This window comes from Natator depressus, chromosome 11, assembly GCF_965152275.1.
Source record: "Natator depressus isolate rNatDep1 chromosome 11, rNatDep2.hap1, whole genome shotgun sequence".
NCBI classification, from domain to species: domain Eukaryota; kingdom Metazoa; phylum Chordata; order Testudines; family Cheloniidae; genus Natator; species Natator depressus.
The window spans coordinates 39,898,681-39,919,127 of NC_134244.1; the positions used below are offsets into that span (position 1 = coordinate 39,898,681).

Consider the following 20,447-nt stretch of genomic DNA (forward strand, 5'->3'; position numbering starts at 1 on the left):
CCCCCAAAAAATCTTTTTGCCAGCTCTAATTATTGTTATTATGTTGCATGTATAGTTCCAGCAATTATAATTAGTACTTATATTTAGTAGCATTTCATATCTGTAAAATGCTGCACAAATTCATTACTGGCATAACCAGGTGCAGCAACTCCATTGAAGACCAATGTAATTACACCTGTTTACGTCAAGCCCCTAAACTAATAAATCCTAGCAACATGATCCATGCAAGGCAGATAAATATTATTATCCCCATTTTATGGATGGGGAAATGGAGACACAAAGTAATCAGTGGAGTTGTGATTGGAATTCAGAAGCTTCTGGTTAGAAGCTGTCCTGTGCTTTAAATACTAGGCAATGCTGCCTGCCTATCTTTAAACTTGAAAGAAATATGCAGGCTACTCATTCTCAAGGAGGGAGACAATGGCACTATGTTTGGACAACTTGTTCACAATCTGCCTTTGGGAACCAAATGTTTGAGAATAATGCACTTTTGATTTTGCCATATAAAAATTTCAAAGTGACCAATAAGATCTCTTTGCAAAGCATATATGACTGCTGCTTTTTTAACCCCAGATAAGATACACGCAAATATTTCCAACTACAGTAGATAGGAGTTTGGGGTTTATAAACAGTGTGATAAAGCCATAGGTCCTCTGCTGTGATATAAGGGTAATTGAAAAAGTAGATTTACTTTTACTTTTATGGTAGAGTGGAACTTTGTCAGGCTACAGCTCAATGACAAATTCCCACAGCCCACTTTTAGTTCATTACCATGCAATAACCATATAATTATTATTAATGCATAATAGTTTTTGTAATCTCAGATTAGATTAGATTAAAATAATGTAGGCACATTACATTTTCCCCCTCACATCAGTTGTGCTAATATACCTTGTGTCAGATTTGGAGCTGCTCTGTAATAATTTATAAACACTGTATGTTGACCTAGTTATTAGAATGTTTACTGTATTAATATTTTAGGATCACTCAAGAGGGCTATCTAGGTGAACAAGTCAAGAAGGGAAAGTAATGGCTCAAGATAGATAGTCACTTCTCAGCAAACACTTGAGAGTTGTAAGGGACAGGGCCAGAACAGGTTACTCACTTTGTGCAGTAACTGAGGTTCTTTGAGATGTGTCCCTGTGGGTGCTCCACTCTGGGTGTCTTCGGATCCCTGCGCCTCAAATCAGAGATTTTTGGTTGCAGTGTCTATTTGGCTCGCACATGTGCTCTCCTCATCTCACGCTGTGCTCTGTTGCTATATCCGGCTGTGCAGGCTAACTGCCCTCAGTTCCTTCTCTACCTCAGAGCTCATATATAAGAACTCTGAAGCAGAAGGGAGGAATGCGGGTAGTGGAGCACCCATAGGGACACACTATGACACCTGGGAACCCCAATATTTACCAATGTAATGTAATTAGGATATGTTTTGTACAAAGTATACCTTGTGAGGAATTACTCTAAAAGTCTTGATCTGCTAGACAGTAATATCTCATTGGATTGTATGTGCTATCGTCGTATGTGAAATTATGAAGTTTGGCTATGTATGTGTTACTGAAACATGTCTTGAGGTTGAAAACACCCACAAGGAGCCTTTCAGGTACAACCGTAAAAAGGCCAAACAATGGTAATGGTTTATTGAGGAAATGTACACAAGCTCAAGGATTACCCCAGGGACTGTGTACGATAGAAACCTCTCAGAGACAGCACTACACAACGGGAACTGTTTGACCCATGTCACAGCAAAAGAGCTTTTGAGCAAGTGGGAAGAAGATATAAAAGGGGGGAAATGACATCATGATGGTACCTCACTCTCTCTACAACAACCCACCTGGAAACATGTAAGGTGCAAAGACTGAACTGTGGGAAGTGATAGTCCCAGGCTAGAGGGATTTTTAGTCTGTGTATGAAAACCTGGAAAAACCAAGGCAGTTTGTGTCTTAAGACAGCCAGCCTGTTTATCACTCAGGGTGAGAAATTGCTAATTCTTATCTTACCTATCTAGCGTGTTAAGCTCAGTTTGTGGATTTTTTTATTTTCTAAGGTAATTTGCTTTGATCTGTTTGCTATCACTTGTAATCATGTAAAATCTATCTTTTGTAGTTAATAAACTTGGTTTTGTTTTGTCTAAAACCAGTGTGTGGAAATTATAACTTGGGGTAGAAGGCTGTTGTATCTCTTTCTCCACATAGAGGGAGGGGGTGAATTTTATGACCTTACTGTACAGTTCCCTGTGCAGCACAAGACAGTATAATTTTGGGTTTGCACTCCAGAGGGGGATGCATGCCTTAGCATCTGAGAGGTGCCTTAGCTGAGCCATCCGATGCAGAGCTGATCTCAGCATCTATGTGTGAAGCTGCAGTTTGGTGTGTCCCTATCTGTGTGTATGTTGGTAAAAGAGCAAGCTTAGAGAGCGTGGCAATTTATCACATCACCACAGTGTGAAAGGGAGTCCAGGCTGCAGGGTCAGGCGGGCTCAGTGGTACCCCAGTTCCAAGTGGCATCCTAGGGGGAACCCGTCGTGATGTTGCACCCCATAATGCTTTATAGAAATATGCTTATGAATGTAAATATGACATAACTGGAATATGTTTTATGCTAGATATGCCATGTAACATCTCTGTGCAAAGGTTATGTTCTTCTGCATATATTCATCCTGTTTGTATGAATGTATCATTCTTGTATCTAAAACTAGAAACATGAAATATAACTCTGAGGTCCTACTGTAATTATGCAAAGTGTGGGCCATTAATGGTGGTTTGGAATCTTGATGGCTCCCATTAACCAGGACAATTGACTGTAGATGGCTCTGTTTACTTGCAAGCCTTCCTGTGAGTCAGGCGGGAAGAATGAAGGCTTGGGATCTCACAGGACATGTGACTATGTCACCTGGTACTGGAATCCATCATAAACCTGGTGCTTTTCCATTTAGAAGGAGGGGTGGGAACCCAGAGAGGGACAAAGGATTCGCGTGTTGTGCAAAAGATATATAAGGGGGTGGAACAGAACAAAGGGGGCTGCAGTTATGAGAAATCCCTAGCTACCATCTGATCTGGAACAAGGACTGTACCAGGGGGAAGGATTGGGCCCAGACTAGAAGGAGGCTAGTCTGTCAAAGAATCTTATTGGAACATCTCTGAGGGTGAGATTTACCTGCATTGTTTCCTACTGTATTAGGCTTAGACTTGCATGTTTTATTTTATTTTGTTCGGTAATTTACTTTGTTCTGTCTGTTATTACTTGGAACCACTTAAATCCTACTTTTGTATTTAATAAAATCATGTTTTATTTATTAATGAACCCTGAGTAAGTATTAATACGTGGGGGGAGGGACAAACAGCTGTGCATATCTCCCTATCAGTGTTATAGAGGGTGAACAATTTATGAGTTTACCCTGTATAAGCTTTATACAGGGTAAAATGGATTTATTTGGGGTTTGGACCCCATTGGGAGCTGGGTATCTGAGTGCTGGAGACAGAAGCACTTCTTAAGCTGTTTTCAGTTAAGCCTGCAGCTTGCGGGGGACATGATTCAGACTTGGATCTGTGTTTGCAGCAGGGAAGTGTGTCTGGCTCAAACAAGACAAGGTACTGAAGTCCCAAGCTGGCAGGGAAAATGGGCTCAGAGGTCCCAGCACATCAGGTGGCAGTCCCAAGGGGGTTTCTGTGACCCAACCCATCACACACACATCTTCAAGAACCTCAGTTACTGCACAAGGTGAGTAAACTTTTCTTCTTCTTTGAATAGTGTCCCTATGTGTGTTTTATTCTAGGTACTCTGGGGCAGTGTCCCTAATGGAGGGGTGGGGCTTTGGAGCTGAGTCCAATATTGATGATAATATGGTGAAACCAAATATCACAACAGATGCTGAATCATGAGTGATTGCATAATGTTAGCAAATGTATGAGCAAGTCACTGCTCTGCATATTTCTGTGACTGGAACATTATTGAGGAAGGCTATGGAAGCGGACAGAGATTTTGTAGAATGAATTTGGTCTCCCGAGGGGGGTTGTACATCATGCATGCAATAGCAGTAGTTAATGCATTCCAATATCTATCTAGAGAGTCTCTGCTTAGCTATTTGGGATCCCTTAGATCTGTCTGCAAGAGAGAGATTTTCGGAAAGGCTCAGTCCTTTCCAAATAGAAGGCTAATGCTCTCCTGACGTCAAGCGTGTACAGTGTTGCCTCCCTTCTATCCCATGTTGTTTGGGAAAGAATGCTGGAAGGGTGAATACATTGATTTATGTGGAAGACTGAAGGTATTTGTGGTAGGAATTTGGGATGTGATCTCAAAGATCTTGTCCTTGAAGAAAATCATAAAGTGGGGGGAATATGCCATTAGGGCCCCTATCTCTCTCACTCTCTGAGCAGATGTGATGGCCACTAGGAATGCAGTTTTCACAGAGAGGTGTAGAAGCAAGCAAGTGGCCCTAGTCTTATAGTTCTTGGCTGTGGCTGTATGAACAGGTCTATCTATACTCTTTCTGATCCAATGGGAGATGTTCAATAAAGGCATTTAAATTGGAATCATTGATGTGGTTATATTTTGCCATGAGGGCTTGATAGTTAGCAACCCTAAATTATAAGGTTGCTAAAGAATATGATTTATATCCAAATAAATCCAGACATTTCCAGTCCTTGTCATATGGTGTCATTTTAGCATGGTGCTGTCTGTTATGTTCATTAACAGGTTCGACAACCAGTGAATTTGGGGATGGGTGAGAAAACAAAAAGTCCATGTGTTTAAAGGGCACATAATATTTCTTGTCTACCGTTTTGGACATCAGGGGTATTTGGCTGGTGTCTGCCATATAGTTTTCACTGGATCAAGCAGCACCTCATTTATGGGGAGTGTAATTATGGCTGATGGCAACGGATCTTAAACATAAAAAAGAAGCTTACAAGAAGTGGAAGGTTGGACATATGACCAGGGAAGAGTATAAAAATATTGCTCGGGCATGTAGGAAAGATATCAGGAGGGCCAAATCGCACCTGGAGCTGCAGCTAGCAAGAGATGTCAAGAGTAACAAGAAGGGTTTCTTCAGGTATGTTGGCAACAAGAAGAAAGCCAAGGAAAGTGTGGGCCCCTTACTGAATGAGGGAGGCAACCTAGTGACAGAGGATGTGGAAAAAGCTAATGTACTCAATGCTTTTTTTGCCTCTGTTTTCACTAACAAGGTCAGCTCCCAGACTGCTGCGCTGGGCATCACAGAATGGGGAAGAGATGGCCAGCCCTCTGTGGAGATAGAGGTGGTTAGGGACTATTTAGAAAAGCTGGACGTGCACAAGTCCATGGGGCCGGACGAGTTACATCCGAGAGTGCTGAAGGAATTGGCGGCTGTGATTGCAGAGCCCTTGGCCATTATCTTTGAAAACTCGTGGCGAACGGGGGAAGTCCCGGATGACTGGAAAAAGGCTAATGTAGTGCCAATCTTTAAAAAAGGGAAGAAGGAGGATCCTGGGAACTACAGGCCAGTCAGCCTCACCTCAGTCCCTGGAAAAATCATGGAGCAGGTCCTCAAAGAATCAATCCTGAAGCACTTACATGAGAGGAAAGTGATCAGGAACAGTCAGCATGGATTCACCAAGGGAAGGTCATGCCTGACTAATCTAATCGCCTTTTATGATGAGATTACTGGTTCTGTGGATGAAGGGAAAGCAGTGGATGTATTGTTTCTTGACTTTAGCAAAGCTTTTGACACGGTCTCCCACAGTATTCTTGTCAGCAAGTTAAGGAAGTATGGGCTGGATGAATGCACTATAAGGTGGGTAGAAAGCTGGCTAGATTGTCGGGCTCAACGGGTAGTGATCAATGGCTCCATGTCTAGTTGGCAGCCGGTGTCAAGTGGAGTGCCCCAGGGGTCGGTCCTGGGGCCGGTTTTGTTCAATATCTTCATAAATGATCTGGAGGATGGTGTGGATTGCACTCTCAGCAAATTTGCAGATGATACTAAACTGGGAGGAGTGGTAGATACGCTGGAGGGGAGGGATAGGATACAGAAGGACCTAGACAAATTGGAGGATTGGGCCAAAAGAAATCTGATGAGGTTCAATAAGGATAAGTGCAGGGTCCTGCACGTAGGATGGAAGAATCCAATGCACCACTACAGACTAGGGACCGAATGGCTAGGCAGCAGTTCTGCGGAAAAGGACCTAGGGGTGACAGTGGACGAGAAGCTGGATATGAGTCAACAGTGTGCCCTTGTTGCCAAGAAGGCCAATGGCATTTTGGGATGTATAAGTAGGGGCATAGCGAGCAGATCGAGGGACGTGATCGTTCCCCTCTATTCGACACTGGTGAGGCCTCATCTGGAGTACTGTGTCCAGTTTTGGGCCCCACACTACAAGAAGGATGTGGATAAATTGGAGAGAGTCCAGCGAAGGGCAACAAAAATGATTAGGGGTCTAGAGCACATGACTTATGAAGAGAGGCTGAGGGAGCTGGGATTGTTTAGTCTGCAGAAGAGAAGAATGAGGGGGGATTTGATAGCTGCTTTCAACTACCTGAAAGGGGGTTCCAAAGAGGATGGCTCTAGACTGTTCTCAATGGTAGCAGATGACAGAACGAGGAGTAATGGTCTCAAGTTGCAATGGGGGAGGTTTAGATTGGATATTAGGAAAAACTTTTTCACTAAGAGGGTGGTGAAACACTGGAATGCGTTACCTAGGGAGGTGGTAGAATCTCCTTCCTTAGAGGTTTTTAAGGTCAGGCTTGACAAAGCCCTGGCTGGGATGATTTAACTGGGAATTGGTCCTGCTTCGAGCAGGGGGTTGGACTAGATGACCTTCTGGGGTCCCTTCCAACCCTGATATTCTATGATTCTATGAACGTCTGCAGGATGTCAAGTAGTTTCTGCTGTGACTCTTTGACTTCTTTGAGTGGGATTTGAAGGGAATCCACTACCCTCTTAAAGAGGTCTTGAAACTGCTTGAAGTCATCTGCTTTTGTTGGCAGAGGAGGCATGGCTGCCTTGTCAGGAGATGATGAGGAAATGTTGGTCACCAGAGTGGCTTCCTTGTCTAGTCTCTCCTCCTGTTCCTCAAAGCTCTCCTCTTGAGGATCAGGAGGTCTGGCTATTGAGAATGAGGTAGATCATCTTTCTCTCTCTCTCTCTGAATGATGCTAGAGGTTCTTGAAAATTGTTGTCTATATGCCACCCATGTGGCCACTGAGGTTGTGGAAATGGCATGGACAGGGGCACCCAAGGGTGTCCATACCAACTGTCTCTTCTACTCTGGCGGTAGATTGAAGCAACATGAGTTTCCACCTGGCTAGCTCCCTGGTGTTGCAATGGAAAGCTCTGGATTGACAATGAATATAAGTCATCCCCATCATTGTCGTTGTCGGACCAGGGTGAAGCAGTCATGGATGGTGGAATAGACTGTCCTGGTACTACATGTAAATCCAGAGACCTGGGTGTAATCCGTACCTCAGTTATGTCGGTGTCTGGTAATGGTGATTCAGTCATCTCCGAGACCATCAAGTCTTTGGGGAACTGAAATTCCTGCAGTACTGGAATACCCATCAGCACCATTGAGGTCATAAGAGTAGGTACCATTGAAATGGAGATAGCCATCTGTACTGGAGGCCCTCTGCACTCCGAGGAATGGCCAACAGGCATCGTCATAGTCTTTTACGGTGCTGGTGTACTTGGCACTGATTGTCTATAAGCCTCCATCAGTGCTGTTTTTAGAGGAGCTGGGTCTTTCTTTGCTGCTCCTTTCCATTGATGGGACTATTCTGCCTGAGCCTGCCCTCATAGGGTCTTTGGGCTTACTGGTGGTATCGGTACCAGAGGATTCTGCAGCTTCATAAGTACCTAATTGTGTGTCAGTCGGTACTGAAGTTATCGACCATGCCTAAGACCTCTTTCTCTTGGCCAATTCCGCGCGGGGAACTTGTGGCCCACTTCTTTGAGACTTTCTGAGAGAAGTCTAAGGATTTCCTCTTTGAAGCCACTGGAGAGTGTTGAATGGACGATGTTGACGGGATCGGTCTCAATGGCGACTGCTGTCAAAAGGGGGGTCCCGGGCTCTGGGGTCAGAGGCAGGTCAGACTGAATTTCCATCATGAGTAGTCTTAATTTCAGCTCATGATTCTTTCTGTTCTTGCCTTTAGTTTGAGACAAAACATATACTTCTGAGGCAGGTGTCGTCTCTGAGGCAGCGAATGCAGCAGGAATTGCCGTTGCTGACAGGAATGGCTTCCCAACAGAAGAGACAATGTTTAAACTTGGGGAGAGCTGCGCATACCCTTTTTAGGGCTCACTTTCTGAATGGGAAGAACTAGGGAAATATAATTTATACTATTCTATAAGCAAAATAATAATATATATGAATGAAATTAAAAAAAGAAATTATTAACACTAACATTAACTAACTGAAGTTGTATTACTACTAAGGAAAAAAATTATTAAGAAGAATCTCTATCAATGGGCTTGCTAAGGCTCAGTCTCAGGCCAAGGGTAGTTGAGAAGGAACTGAGGACGGTTTGCCCGCACAACACTATTTAGCAACAGAGCACAGCATGAGATGGGGAGAGTGCACATGCAGGCCAAATGGATACTGCTACCAAAAATCTCCAATCTGAAGCACAGGGACATGCACCTATAGGGTCACTATTTGAAGAACTGTTAGCTTGAGTTTTGCCTCCTTTCCAGCCAACCTACAAAACTGGTTTTAGCCAGGATAGGTCCATGAACACACAAAAACTCTGGCAGTATGAGACAGGACCGTCTCTGAGGAGAAGGAAACTTGTTCAGAGGAACCTGACTGAGACACACAACACCCTGCTGAGGGTGACTGAAGAAGTTAGGCCTGACTAGGTTACCATCAGAGGGTGATAAGACTTTAGTTAAGAATAGATGCATGAATACTTTTTTTATATTAAAAATCCTTTTTCTTCCCCTAAAAGCTCTATTCCTTTTGCTAAAATAAACAGTACTTTGATTTTAAGAAGACTTGCCTGATCAATGTGTACCACTGGTCATACACTCCTGAAACGAAGACTATAGGTGCCCGAACTCAGTCAGACCTCAGGGTAAGAATTGGTGGAAACACATATAAGAGATACCTGTTCCATGTGAGGAGTTGTGCACAGGACACTGTGTAGCCCAAGATCCAGTGTAGGAGTGGGAAAACTATGCAAATCCACCCCAGGATAGGTAAAGGCATGAAACCTAACATCTGAGGGGGTACATTCAAAGACCAGGAAGGGGGCAGAGGTGTAACTAACACTGTGACCATGGCATATCTGTTAAGTAATTTTTTTTCACCTGAATATGCAGGTTTTGAATATAGAAATATTAAATAATAGAAAAACTGTGCCATAACTTTTTAAAAAATATTTCTTTAAATAGAGGTAGTGTATTTCACGAATGTCTCAGCAGTGACAGAACGGGAACAGAAGGTAGTGAATAAGCAGCCTAGAAAAACAGCCTTAGTGGAAGGGTGTGAAACTGTTAGGAATAGAAGGTATTGGAAGGGGAGTCTGGTGTCCACAATAAGAAAGAGGAAAGGAGAAAACAAAGAGCATCACAAGGAGGTTCCAAATCAGAGGGCATCGGGTGGAGAGAATGGGAATTGAGAGAACCATGTCTGGAGAAGACTACAGAGAGAGGAAGAAAACACACTAGGATGTTGGTGTAAGTGTGGAGACAGCCTGAGGGAGTGACAGGCACAAAGAGGCAGAACCAGCTAGACACCATATCTGTACTACAGCATCTCCAGCCAAAACCAGGGCTGTATAGGACTGAGCACTGTACATTAGGGCTGCCAACCCTCCCAGATTGTCCAGGAGTCTCCTGGAATCGGAATCAATCTCCCAGTGGCTACTGAAACCAATCAGGGAGATTTTAATAGGCCGCTAAAAGTCCAGTCGACAGCGCAGTGGGTGTAAGGCAGGTTCCCGGAAGTGACCGGCACATCCCTCTGGCTCCTAGGCACAGGGGCAGCCAAAGGTCTCTGCGCACTGCCCCCGTCTGGAGCGGTGACTCTGCAGCTCCCATTGGCCAGTCACCAGAGATAATGGGAGCTGCGGAGGGCAGTGCCTGCTGGCAGGGGCAGCACGCAGAGCTGCCTGCTCACCCCGAGCCTAGAAGCCAGACATGCTGGTCGCTTCCGGGAGCTGTCTGAGGTAAGCACCAACTGGCCAGAGCCTGCACCCCATGCCCCTTCCCACACCCCATCCCTCTACCCCAGCCCTGAGCCCCCTCCCATGCCCAAACTCCCTCCCAGAGCCTGCACCCCAAACCCCTCCTGCAGCCCAACCTGCTGCCCTGGTCCTGAGCCTCCTTCCACACCCCACACTCCCTCCCACACTCCAAACCCCTCGGCCCCAACCCGGAGCCTCTCCTGTACCCAAACTCCCTCCCTGAGCCCGCACTGCCTCCTACACCCCACCCCCCAGCCCAGAGCCTGCACCCCCTCCCACACTCCAACCCCCAGCCCAGTGAGGATGGGCGAGAGCACGCTGCAGAGGGAGGAAGGATGGAGAGAATGGGGGCGGGGCGTCAGAGAGGGGGCGGTGAAGAGGTGGCCTCGGGGCAGGGGTGGGGCAGGGGTGTTTGGGTTTGTGCCATTAGACAGCTGGCAGCCCTTCTCTACATGAGCGTCCCCTAGCATGGAGCTGAAGCCACAGGGACCAAGAGAGCCAGGAGCTGGGAGCAGGCCAAGCCACAGGGATTAGGCAACAGGCCCTGGGCTGGCAGGGAGCTGGAGGACTTGAATCGGGGGGAGGAGGGCGAAGGTGGAGACTAGAGGGAGGCGGGCTTATGCAAATGAGCCACTAACTGTAAAAAACACGGCGTCCCCAATAACAAGGGACAGTTCGTTACCATGCCACTGGAATGTACAGAGCATGCGCACTATCTATAGCCGCCTGTTCCCTTCCCCCCTTTGCGCACCGTAGCTGTCGGCGAGCGGAAGCGCGTGGCTATGTTCTCACGTCCGGTGTGTGGGCGCGCGGGTTGATTCGGTCTGTGTCCGGGTGACTTGGCTGCTGCCGCTGCTCCCAAATGGCGGGTAAGTTGTGGCGGCGGAAGCGAGCTGTGGCCCTAGGCTCTGTCGGGGCTTCGCCGAGCACGGTGCAGGGAGGGACCCCGGCTTTCCCTCTGCCTGTCCTGCGGCCCAGGAGTATAGGGGCCTCCCCGGTGCCGCTGCTTGCGGCTGTGGAGGGGCTTCCTGCTCCCCGCCGGGATTGGGGGGACCGGCAGCTCCCACCGTCCGCCCTCACCCCGCTGTTTGGGGGAGCCGCCAACGGCGTGTTTGCCAGTCCCTGGGGTGCGGTGCCTAGTGCCTGTCACGCCGCCTGCCCCGTCCCTCGGAGCTCGGGGCTCCCGGAAAGCGGCTCCTTGTGTCCTGCTGCTCCTGTCTCTTCCCCTCGCTGCGACCCGGCCTGGCTGGGCCGCTCCGAGGCGATCCGGGTCGCAGTGTGGTAAGGAGGCATGGGAAGGGACGCGCTTACCGCGAAGCAGAGCCCAGAAGACTCTCTCATTACGAGCCACAGCTGTGTTAGCCTGTATATGCAAAAAGAAAAGGAGTACTTGTGGCACCTTAGAGACTAACCAATTTATTTGAGCATAAGCTTTCGTGAGCTACAGCTCACTTCATCGGATGCATCATAAGCTTTCGTGAGCTACAGCTACGGATCCGATGAAGTGAGCTGTAGTTCACGAAAGCTTATGCTCAAATAAATTGGTTAGTCTCTAAGGTGCCACAAGTACTCCTTTTCTCATTACGAGCCGATGAGACTCTTCACGGGGTGTCTGCACCCTGCTTCTGGGGAAGAACAAGGGAACATGACTCCGCAGTGGCTCTGCTCTATAGGTCTGGGCCAAGGATACATTCGCACCTGGTAGCTATGTCCAGTTTCAGGTGTCTGCCCAATTCTTAAATACACAGCAGCCTGTTTAAGTCAATAAAAAACAACTTTACAGATGGTCTGGATAGGGTAGTAGCAAATTTTTCCTTTAAGTACCAACTCTCCTTTGAACATGCTTATGCTAACTTTATGGATCCCCAGAAACTAATTAAACTGCAAAATCTTTTGTGCAAACTTCAGCTGACTTATGAGATGGGTCTAAAAAACTTCAAAAATTTACTTTTTAAACTTTGTAAAGCTGTGGCCTGTAAATAATGTGGTTTAGAAACTTCCTTTGTTTTAGTCCATTGTCCTATATAAGGTCAAGTGCATTTGACTAGATACTATGATGGGTGCACTAGAAATGTGAGATGCATAGGTAACTAGATATCAGAAATTAACTAATGTTTGGGAATTATTTTTTGCACATTATTGAATGCTTTGAGAGTTAGGCAGACTTTTCTGAAGTTCTATCGGCTAAACTACTCAGTTCAAGGTTAGTGGTGACTTGCAAAAGAAAAACAATTGCACTTGTGCCCTTTTTTCTTCATGATCTTTCTGAATGCATGACACCTTTTTTCAAATGTGCCAGCTTGTACTTTACATTAGAAATTAAGGGCTGGTCTGTCTTAGGACTCATTGAACAACGTGATATCGTAGCCCTACTAGTTTTTCAAAGTGTAAGGTAGTAAAACCCTGATTTATTGAGATGGAGAAGCTTTTTTAATCACTTAAATTGTTTTTGTTAATTGTTTAGCCTACCAGCACCTTTCTCCTCATCCTTTTGTCCAATAGCTTCTCTCCTGTGTGTTACCTTCTCTCAACTTTTTCAACACGTTTCAGTGGGAGTGGGCATCTTTGTCCGTGCCCTGTTGACTGAGATTAGTGTGTGTAGATTTGCTCCTGTTAGGTGGAGTGGAGAAAAATGGTAACTTAACTTAAACTGATTTATTTTTGATTTTTTAAATTTACGATAAGTACATTTAAAAAAACTATTTAAAATTAAATTTGAAATTGACAGCCTATGCCTAAACTTAATACAATCTATTAAAATAATTTAAATTTAAAAAAATCATATTCAAGCAGTACGTTTGCTTCTGAAGTTGCAAAGAAAGTAAAGCAACTGAACTGGTGGAAGTCAATAGCTAACCACCTGGAAACAGTTTGTGAAGTGTTAAACCTGCTCTGGACAGCAATAGCCTCTTCTCCAGGTGTGGAGAGAATATGTTCTTCATTTCTGTTTGTTCAGCTGAATGAGTAGTCCATTCAACGTTGAGACATTGATTGGGAGTCGGAAAAACAGCAGTTTTCTTCTTTCAGTCTAAGTAAAAATGAGGTATGAGAGCCTGAAACTTACTTGTTCTAAAATATTGAAGATCATGGAGACGACAGATCAGTTCAGTTCACTAAGTACAGACAATACTGCCTTTGTTTAATATATTAGTTTAAAGGCAAGGTTTTGATACATTTATTTCTTATGTATTCAGCACATTTAAGGTAGCTTTATTGAACTAATAAAAAAACTTGAATATGTTTTTGTGCATTTTTAATTGAATTATAGTTTCCATCCAAATTTAGCTTGACACAAATCACAAGTGGAAAAACAAAAAATCAAATAGATAAGAAACTCCTCATTTGCTCACACAATAAAAATGTAAACATTAAGAATCTGAAAAATGTATGTAAGTTTTGTAATAGTGTATCCTCCGGGCTAGTGAAAAGCAGCACCAGGTTTAGTGTAGAGGCTATATTATGTATTAATGATTATAAACCAATGAGAATTGACATCTTGAATTATTTTTCCTCAAAATAGTACAAATGCAGAAAAAGATGAAATTGTGATTAAAATTGGTGATTTTAAATCAGTCCACCCTGGAGAGGTTCATATCCTCTGTCTCTATAATATTGGGTCATTTTATTAACACTAGTGCAATGTGATGCACAGACTTAAAAACTAGGAGGAAGAAAAGCCACCCACTATCTCATAACAACAGCATTAGGTTCTGAAATATATAACTCATAGCCTTTATGGCTAGAAGAGACCACCATGATCATCTAGACCAGTGGTTCTCAACCTATTTACCATTGTTGGCCGTATCCAATGCTACCTGTATGGCCCTGAGGATGTCATGTGGACTGCAGCTATGTGCTGATTGGGCCACAGGTTGAGGACCACTGATCTAGTCTGACTACCTACACGTTGCAGGCTAAATAACCTCACCCACCTGCTCCTGTAATAGACCCATAACCTCTGGCAGAGTTACTGAAGTCATAGATTCCAAGGCCAGAAGGGACCACTGCGATCATGTAGTCTGACCTCCTGTGTAACACAGGTCATAGTACTTCCTCCAAATAATTCCTAGAGCATAGCTTTCAGAAAAATATCCAATCTTGATTTTAAAATTGCCAGTGATGGAGACTCCACCATGACCCTTGGTAAATTGTTCCAGTGATTAAGTACCTTCAGTGATAAAACTTAACTTCTTATTTCCAGTCTGAATTTATCTATCTTCGGCTTCCACCCATCAGATCATGTTATACCCTTCTCTGTGAAATTGAAGAGCCCATCATCAAATATTTGTTCCTGTAGGTACTTACAAATTGTAATCAAGTCACCCCTCCATTTTCTCTTTGTTTAGCTAAATAGACTGAGCTCCTTGAGTCTGTCACTATAAAACATGTTGCGTAATCCTTTAATCCAGGGGTTCTCAAACTTCATTGCACCACCACCCTCTTCTGACAACAAAAATTAATACTCCAGGGCCCCAGGAGGGGGAACTGAAGCCTGAGCCCGCCCAAGCCCTGCTGCCCCGGGTGGGGTCCAAAACCCACTGCCCAGGCCAGGGGGCCCAAGTCCAAGGGCTCCAGCCCCAGGTAGAGGGCTTGTAACCTTAGCCCCACTACCCTTGGCCTTTGGTCCTGGGCCCCAGCAAGTCTTAAGTCAGCCTACTGGTGACCCCATTAAAATGGGGTTGTGACCCACTTTGGGGTCCCGACCCACAGTTTGAGCACTTCTGCTTTAATCTGTTGGCTCTTCTCTGAACCCTCTCCAGTTTATCAACCTTCTTGACTTGTGGACACCAGAAATGGACACAGTATTCTAGCAGTGGTTGCACCAGTACCAAATACAGAGGTAAAATAACCTCTTGCTCCTACTCAAGATTCCCTTGTCCATGTATCCAAGGATCACATTAGCCCTTTTGGCCACAGCATTGTACTGGGAGCTCATATTCAACTGCAGAAAAGGAGTACTAGTGGCACCTTAGAGACTAACAAATTTTTTTGAGCATAAGCTTTCGTGAGCTACAGCTCACTTCATCAGATGCATTCAGTGGAAAATATAGTGGATGAAGTGAGCTGTAGTTCACAAAAGCTTATGCTCAAATAAATTTGTTAGCCTCTAAGGTGCCACTAGTACTCCTTTTCTTTTTGCAAATGCAGACTAACACGGCTGCTACTCTGAAACCTGTCATATTCAACTGGTTACCCACCCTACTCCCAATCTCTTTGAGTGACTGCTTCCCAGTGTAATAAAGCCCAGGTGCTAAAACACACTTTTTAAGCCTTTGGTGTAATCAATAGTCCATGAGAAGTCCCCCTTAGTGGCGTAGTTCTCTCTCCCCAGGGCACACGCCTTCACGTTTTGGTCTTTTGTTTCAAATAATTGTTGATTACTAACTAAATTTTAAAGATTTTTGGCTTATGCAGTTACTGATCTATTTATATAAAATAAGATTCATGTCAGTGCTTCAGTATTCTTTTACTATTGTCCTACTCCTGTTTCATAAAATGCATCAAATCCAGTCTGAAACTGAAACTTGAGAGAAATACAAAGGAACCTACAGGAAAGTATTGATTCAACATCATGCCACGAAGCCATGTCTGATATTTCTTGATTCGTGGTTATGTGCATTTAAATAAGTATATAGAGCTGCTGTAAATTAGCATTTGAAACCACTTTTACTACAGTATAATACTTTTAAAAACTGTTGGTTTAGCTATTCTCTGTATGAGGCTTTTGTGCTTATGTAAAGAATGGAGGCCACACAGCTTTTAACTACAATTTGTCCAACAGACACATTTTTCAGTGCATGGTGGCAGGGTATGTCAGCATAGCTCCCTCGCCCAGGAGTGTGGATTTTTACCTTCTAAGTGACTTGGCTATGTCAACCTAAATTTTAAGTGTAGACCAGGCCTAATTAATACAAGTACACGTAAACTGTCCAAAAACTGATGTAAGAATACAGGTGTTGCTAGGTACAAAGGATGTAATTTTATTAAAGGAACACCAGCAACTTAAATATTCAGATGAGTTTGTTTTTTAACACGCATCTTTCCTTGCAGGTTTATAAGACAGTTGAGTTTAAAAGGGTGTTAACAGTACAACAAAATACATCTTTAAACAGTCTGATTAAAAATCTCACCACTCTGTTGCTTAAGTGTCACATTTTTGGTACTTATGTTAATTTCTAGTTTTCCTGGAAAAATAATGCAGACTAGACCTGAATTACTAAAGCAAAAAATAAGCAGGAAGAAACCTGTACTTTCTCAGACAACCTGAAGAATCATGGACCATATTTTCATATGTACTTGTTTAGCACCTGGCATAATCAGGCCCCAATCCTCGTTGGAGCTTCTAGTGCTACATAATATAAATATTTTTTTCTTCCTTAGCAGCTCAACTTTTAAATAAAAAACAAATGTAACAAAAAATAATGCATAGCTGCTAATAGTTCCTGTTTTAATGTGAAGTTTCATACTTTTTGGTATCCGCTGATGCAACTCTTGTCAGGAAAATCTTCACGATATTTCTATTTGTAACATCAGTGTTCCAAAATGAACTGACAACATTTTGGAAAAATAATTCTTGGCAAAGAACTTGTACAGTATTTTAAATTTCAGCCAGTAGCATATTTACTACTGGCTGAAATTTAAAATACAAATTCTTTGCCAAGAATTTTTTTTTAATTTTTACAAAATGTCAGTTCTCTTTATTTAAAAACAAACAAACAAACCCCCCAAACCAGAAATATTTTAGCTGACTTGTTTGCATTACTAAGAGGACTGTATTTTTTAATTGTAAAAAATGGTAGCCCCTTATTCAAAAAATATGAACTAGGGTATTTCTGTACCCTCTAAATGGTTCTTGCCACTCTGATGCACAGAGTAATTCTGTGTGTAATTACTCTCTGTATATTGTAGATTTACATAACATTTAGTTACATCTCTAAAGGGTCCTGTTTAAAAATGAGAAACCACATATGAAAAGAGACAAATTGAAGTGTTTTTGATGTGTATTTATTTCTTTACTTCTGTAAAGTTTAAATGAGAACCTTATTGTTTTAAACATGTTCCCTTGGACTGTGGCAGTATGTAGTTTAAATAATGATTTGCATAAACTTTTTTCCCCAGGGCTCAGTGCTATGGAGAAGAAGTTGGCTGAGTTCAAGTGTAATACAAATGAAGCAATTCAACTGAAATTAGGTAATTTGTTTTCAAGTCTTTGCATTTGATACTGCAGTATGTTACCAAGTATTTTAGAACCATTGCTTGATATTTAAAGTTTGTCCAGTAAAAGTTTGTTCACTTTCTTCTATTCACCATACACTGCATGAAGTGTAAATATAAGTGTAGTTTAACAATGTCTAGTTCCCTGGGCTCAGTGGAGATAAAGTACGCGAGTATAGAAATAGTCATTGAAGGACTCATGCAGATAAAGTGAGTCCCACCTCCCCATAATGTGTGTTGAATGATCCTTTAGTTGGTTTCAGCACTTTAGTAAACCTACATTAAAATTAGTGATATGCTGAAATTGCCCCATCCCTTATTTTTATGTGGCATTCAGTACATGCTGATAATACTGGGAGGGAAGGGACACAGCAGTTCTGTTCTTCTAGTTCTTCCTTACCATGTCTTTGGTATTCAGCTCTCTTGAGGGTACCTTTGACCCCTCAGTGGATTTAGTGAAAAAATTAGTATTACTCAACTGTGTATTTTTTCAGTTGCACAATATCAAATATCCAATTATGCATTAATTTTGTACTATCCATTAATTCTTTAAATTACTTTTTTCCAGAAAAGGGATCTTGCATTCTTGCTACTTAGTAAAATAGTATGAAATCCTGGTTGTGGTCTGAAAGAAAATACTCCATAAATAGTCTCTCTCATTTTCATTGACTTTCTGGATGGTTTAAGAGTTTTTAATGAGAACTTTTGGGGGGAGGGGAAATCTGAATGAAAATATCTGCAATTCTGGGTTTCACCGTAGTGAATTTACCTAAACAACATCTAAAATGCAAAAAAGAACTTTAGAACTCTGCTGGATGTGGATGCAACATAATTTAACTTAAACAAGCCTATCAGTGTCAATAAAAGTTTTGCAATAGGAGAAGAATAAACCATATCTTTGTAACTTTAAATTTTTCTACCTGTGGGTAAGTGTTCCTCTGATATGACCGAATTGCATAGTTGAAAGGTACTAAGAGGGGGGCCTAAGTTTGGAAGAGGAGCAGCAGCAATCTTCAGAATACTGAAAGAGAGCTAATATCAAACTAGTGTTTGACTTTCAGGGTAGGAGAGTATTGCTTTGAGGACCAAGAGTATGTGTAGTACTCCAGGTTAATGGGAAGGAAAAGAGAACGCTTACTCTAAAGTAGAAAAATTAAACAATAAAGAAATATTCATTCTTTCTCTATTCTGGAGAAGATGAGCATTTAATAAGCTGATTTCATCTATAATTAAAGTTGAATTCATAATATGAACTCAATTTAAAAACTTGTAAGCCAAAATTTTGTTCTAATTGAAGTAGTTTAAAGCTCTAAATATTGGATTTGTAAAACCATTTTCCTCAGATTAAAAAAATATTGTTTTACATATACTTTCTTGAAAATATCATGTTTTACAGGGATTTAATTTTTACTTTTGTGTTTTGAGACAATCTGTCATTTCCTCCTACATTTTTCAAAAGGGATGGAAATAATGGGGTGTATTTGAATTTTGGCTACCAATTAAATGAGCTATTACATTAATATGAAAAAATCTCAAATCGTCCCCCTAAAATTAATTAATATCTCCATATTCTAGTCTTCCTTTTCTGTTTTATTCTCCTCTTCCAACTTGAGACTGAAGAGGATCCTCAGGATCAACCACTTCTATTCTTTGCATGTCTTTGCAGCGTCTCCCTCCTCCTCGAAAATGTAGTTTGTTTTTCCTGCATGTGTACAAAGAAGTAGGAGTACATCACCTTTTATGGACCCTCACTCATTTCAAAAGTGCTTTGTCTTATTAAAACTCTCTATGGGCTTGCCTCAGGCAAGTTCTGCGTATCTGCTTTCTGAATCTAGCAATGGTTGCCTTTCTGTCCCTTTTTGCTATTGTAGGTGCAGGGACTGCTTTCTCTATCTGGAAACTCCTCATTTGCATTTCTTCCTTCTTTGTTTACACCTTAGTTTTCTCATCTTAAATGTAGAAAGATGCATTAAAGCAGCTATAAAGTTATATATTTGACAGCAGGCAGGAAATGCAAAAATGAAGGTTCCAATAACAAGCTTAACTCTGCAACATTGCATACATGTGTAAACACTAAACGTGTATTCATTATCATACACTAATCAAATATACAATTTATAGTGTCTTGAATGGCCTCCCCTTAATTAAGGGTATAGGCAAACTGCCATTGTAATGCATATATTGACCACTGCACACTTTATACTTTTACAAAACTTCATTTAACTGATTTTTATTTTTTTTTTAATGTGGGTGTAGTAGATACTTGTAGAGTTTTCAGAAATGTAGGAAAGAACTTCCATGGAAGTCACAGAAATCCGAAATTGGATGAGGCAAGAACTTATTTTTTTCCCGTCAGTTACATCTTTATCATATTTTACTGTACAAGTATATATTTTAACACACTGGATATAAACTTATTTTTACAATGATTTCTGCAATTGCTAGCTTTTCACATCATGCCCTATTACATGTTTTTCCATCACAGAAGATATTGTTAAATGTCTAAAAAGGGGGCAGTAAAGTGATGCAAAATGTGTTGACTTCTAGAACTCTGAAAAGACTATTGTTTTTGAGGTGTTGAAAATCAGCAGCCCCTTATCCTAATCATTCACAATTTTCCAGAAAAATTCTACCTCAACCTTAGACTTCGCCTACTGATATTAAGGCGAAGCAGACTTATGGTGGAAACACTGTTGTAACCTTAACTATAGAGTAACTGCAATTAGTCCACAGTGTGAATAAAACACAGCTTTAGTAAGCTATTGCATTTGTGTAGATGCATCTGTGGTGAATATTTTTATATTGCTGAAAAATAAATAAGTAACCTGTTTATTGAGATTAACAAAGTCAGTATAATCAGTTAAAATAGTCTCAGGACTGGTGCAGTTTTTTTGCTTACATGTGTGTTCTGGTTTTCATGTCATTAAGTGATAGAAGCATTAGATCTAGCACATAACAGGATCTCTCTACTCCTTGCTGCATTATTTGAATCACCTGCAACTGACTGTATACTTTGCTTATTCACAAGTACAGAGAAGACTGACAGAGTGGGGGAGCAATGTTACATATATGCTTAT

At 42.2% G+C, this 20,447-nt stretch overlaps 1 protein-coding gene across 1 annotated transcript in view; it reads left to right on the forward strand.

Annotated features, from left to right (window-relative positions):
* The first annotated feature begins 10,904 nt into the window (after nt 1–10,904).
* Nucleotides 10,905–20,447, forward strand: part of HAT1 (histone acetyltransferase 1) — a 45,520-nt gene continuing 35,977 nt past the window's right edge. Inside the window, exons 1-2 of the mRNA XM_074967584.1 lie at nt 10,905–11,024; nt 17,275–17,346. Coding sequence (XP_074823685.1) covers nt 11,018–11,024; nt 17,275–17,346 — 79 coding nt within the window. The 5' untranslated portion in view covers nt 10,905–11,017. The remainder of the gene's footprint in view (nt 11,025–17,274; nt 17,347–20,447) is intronic.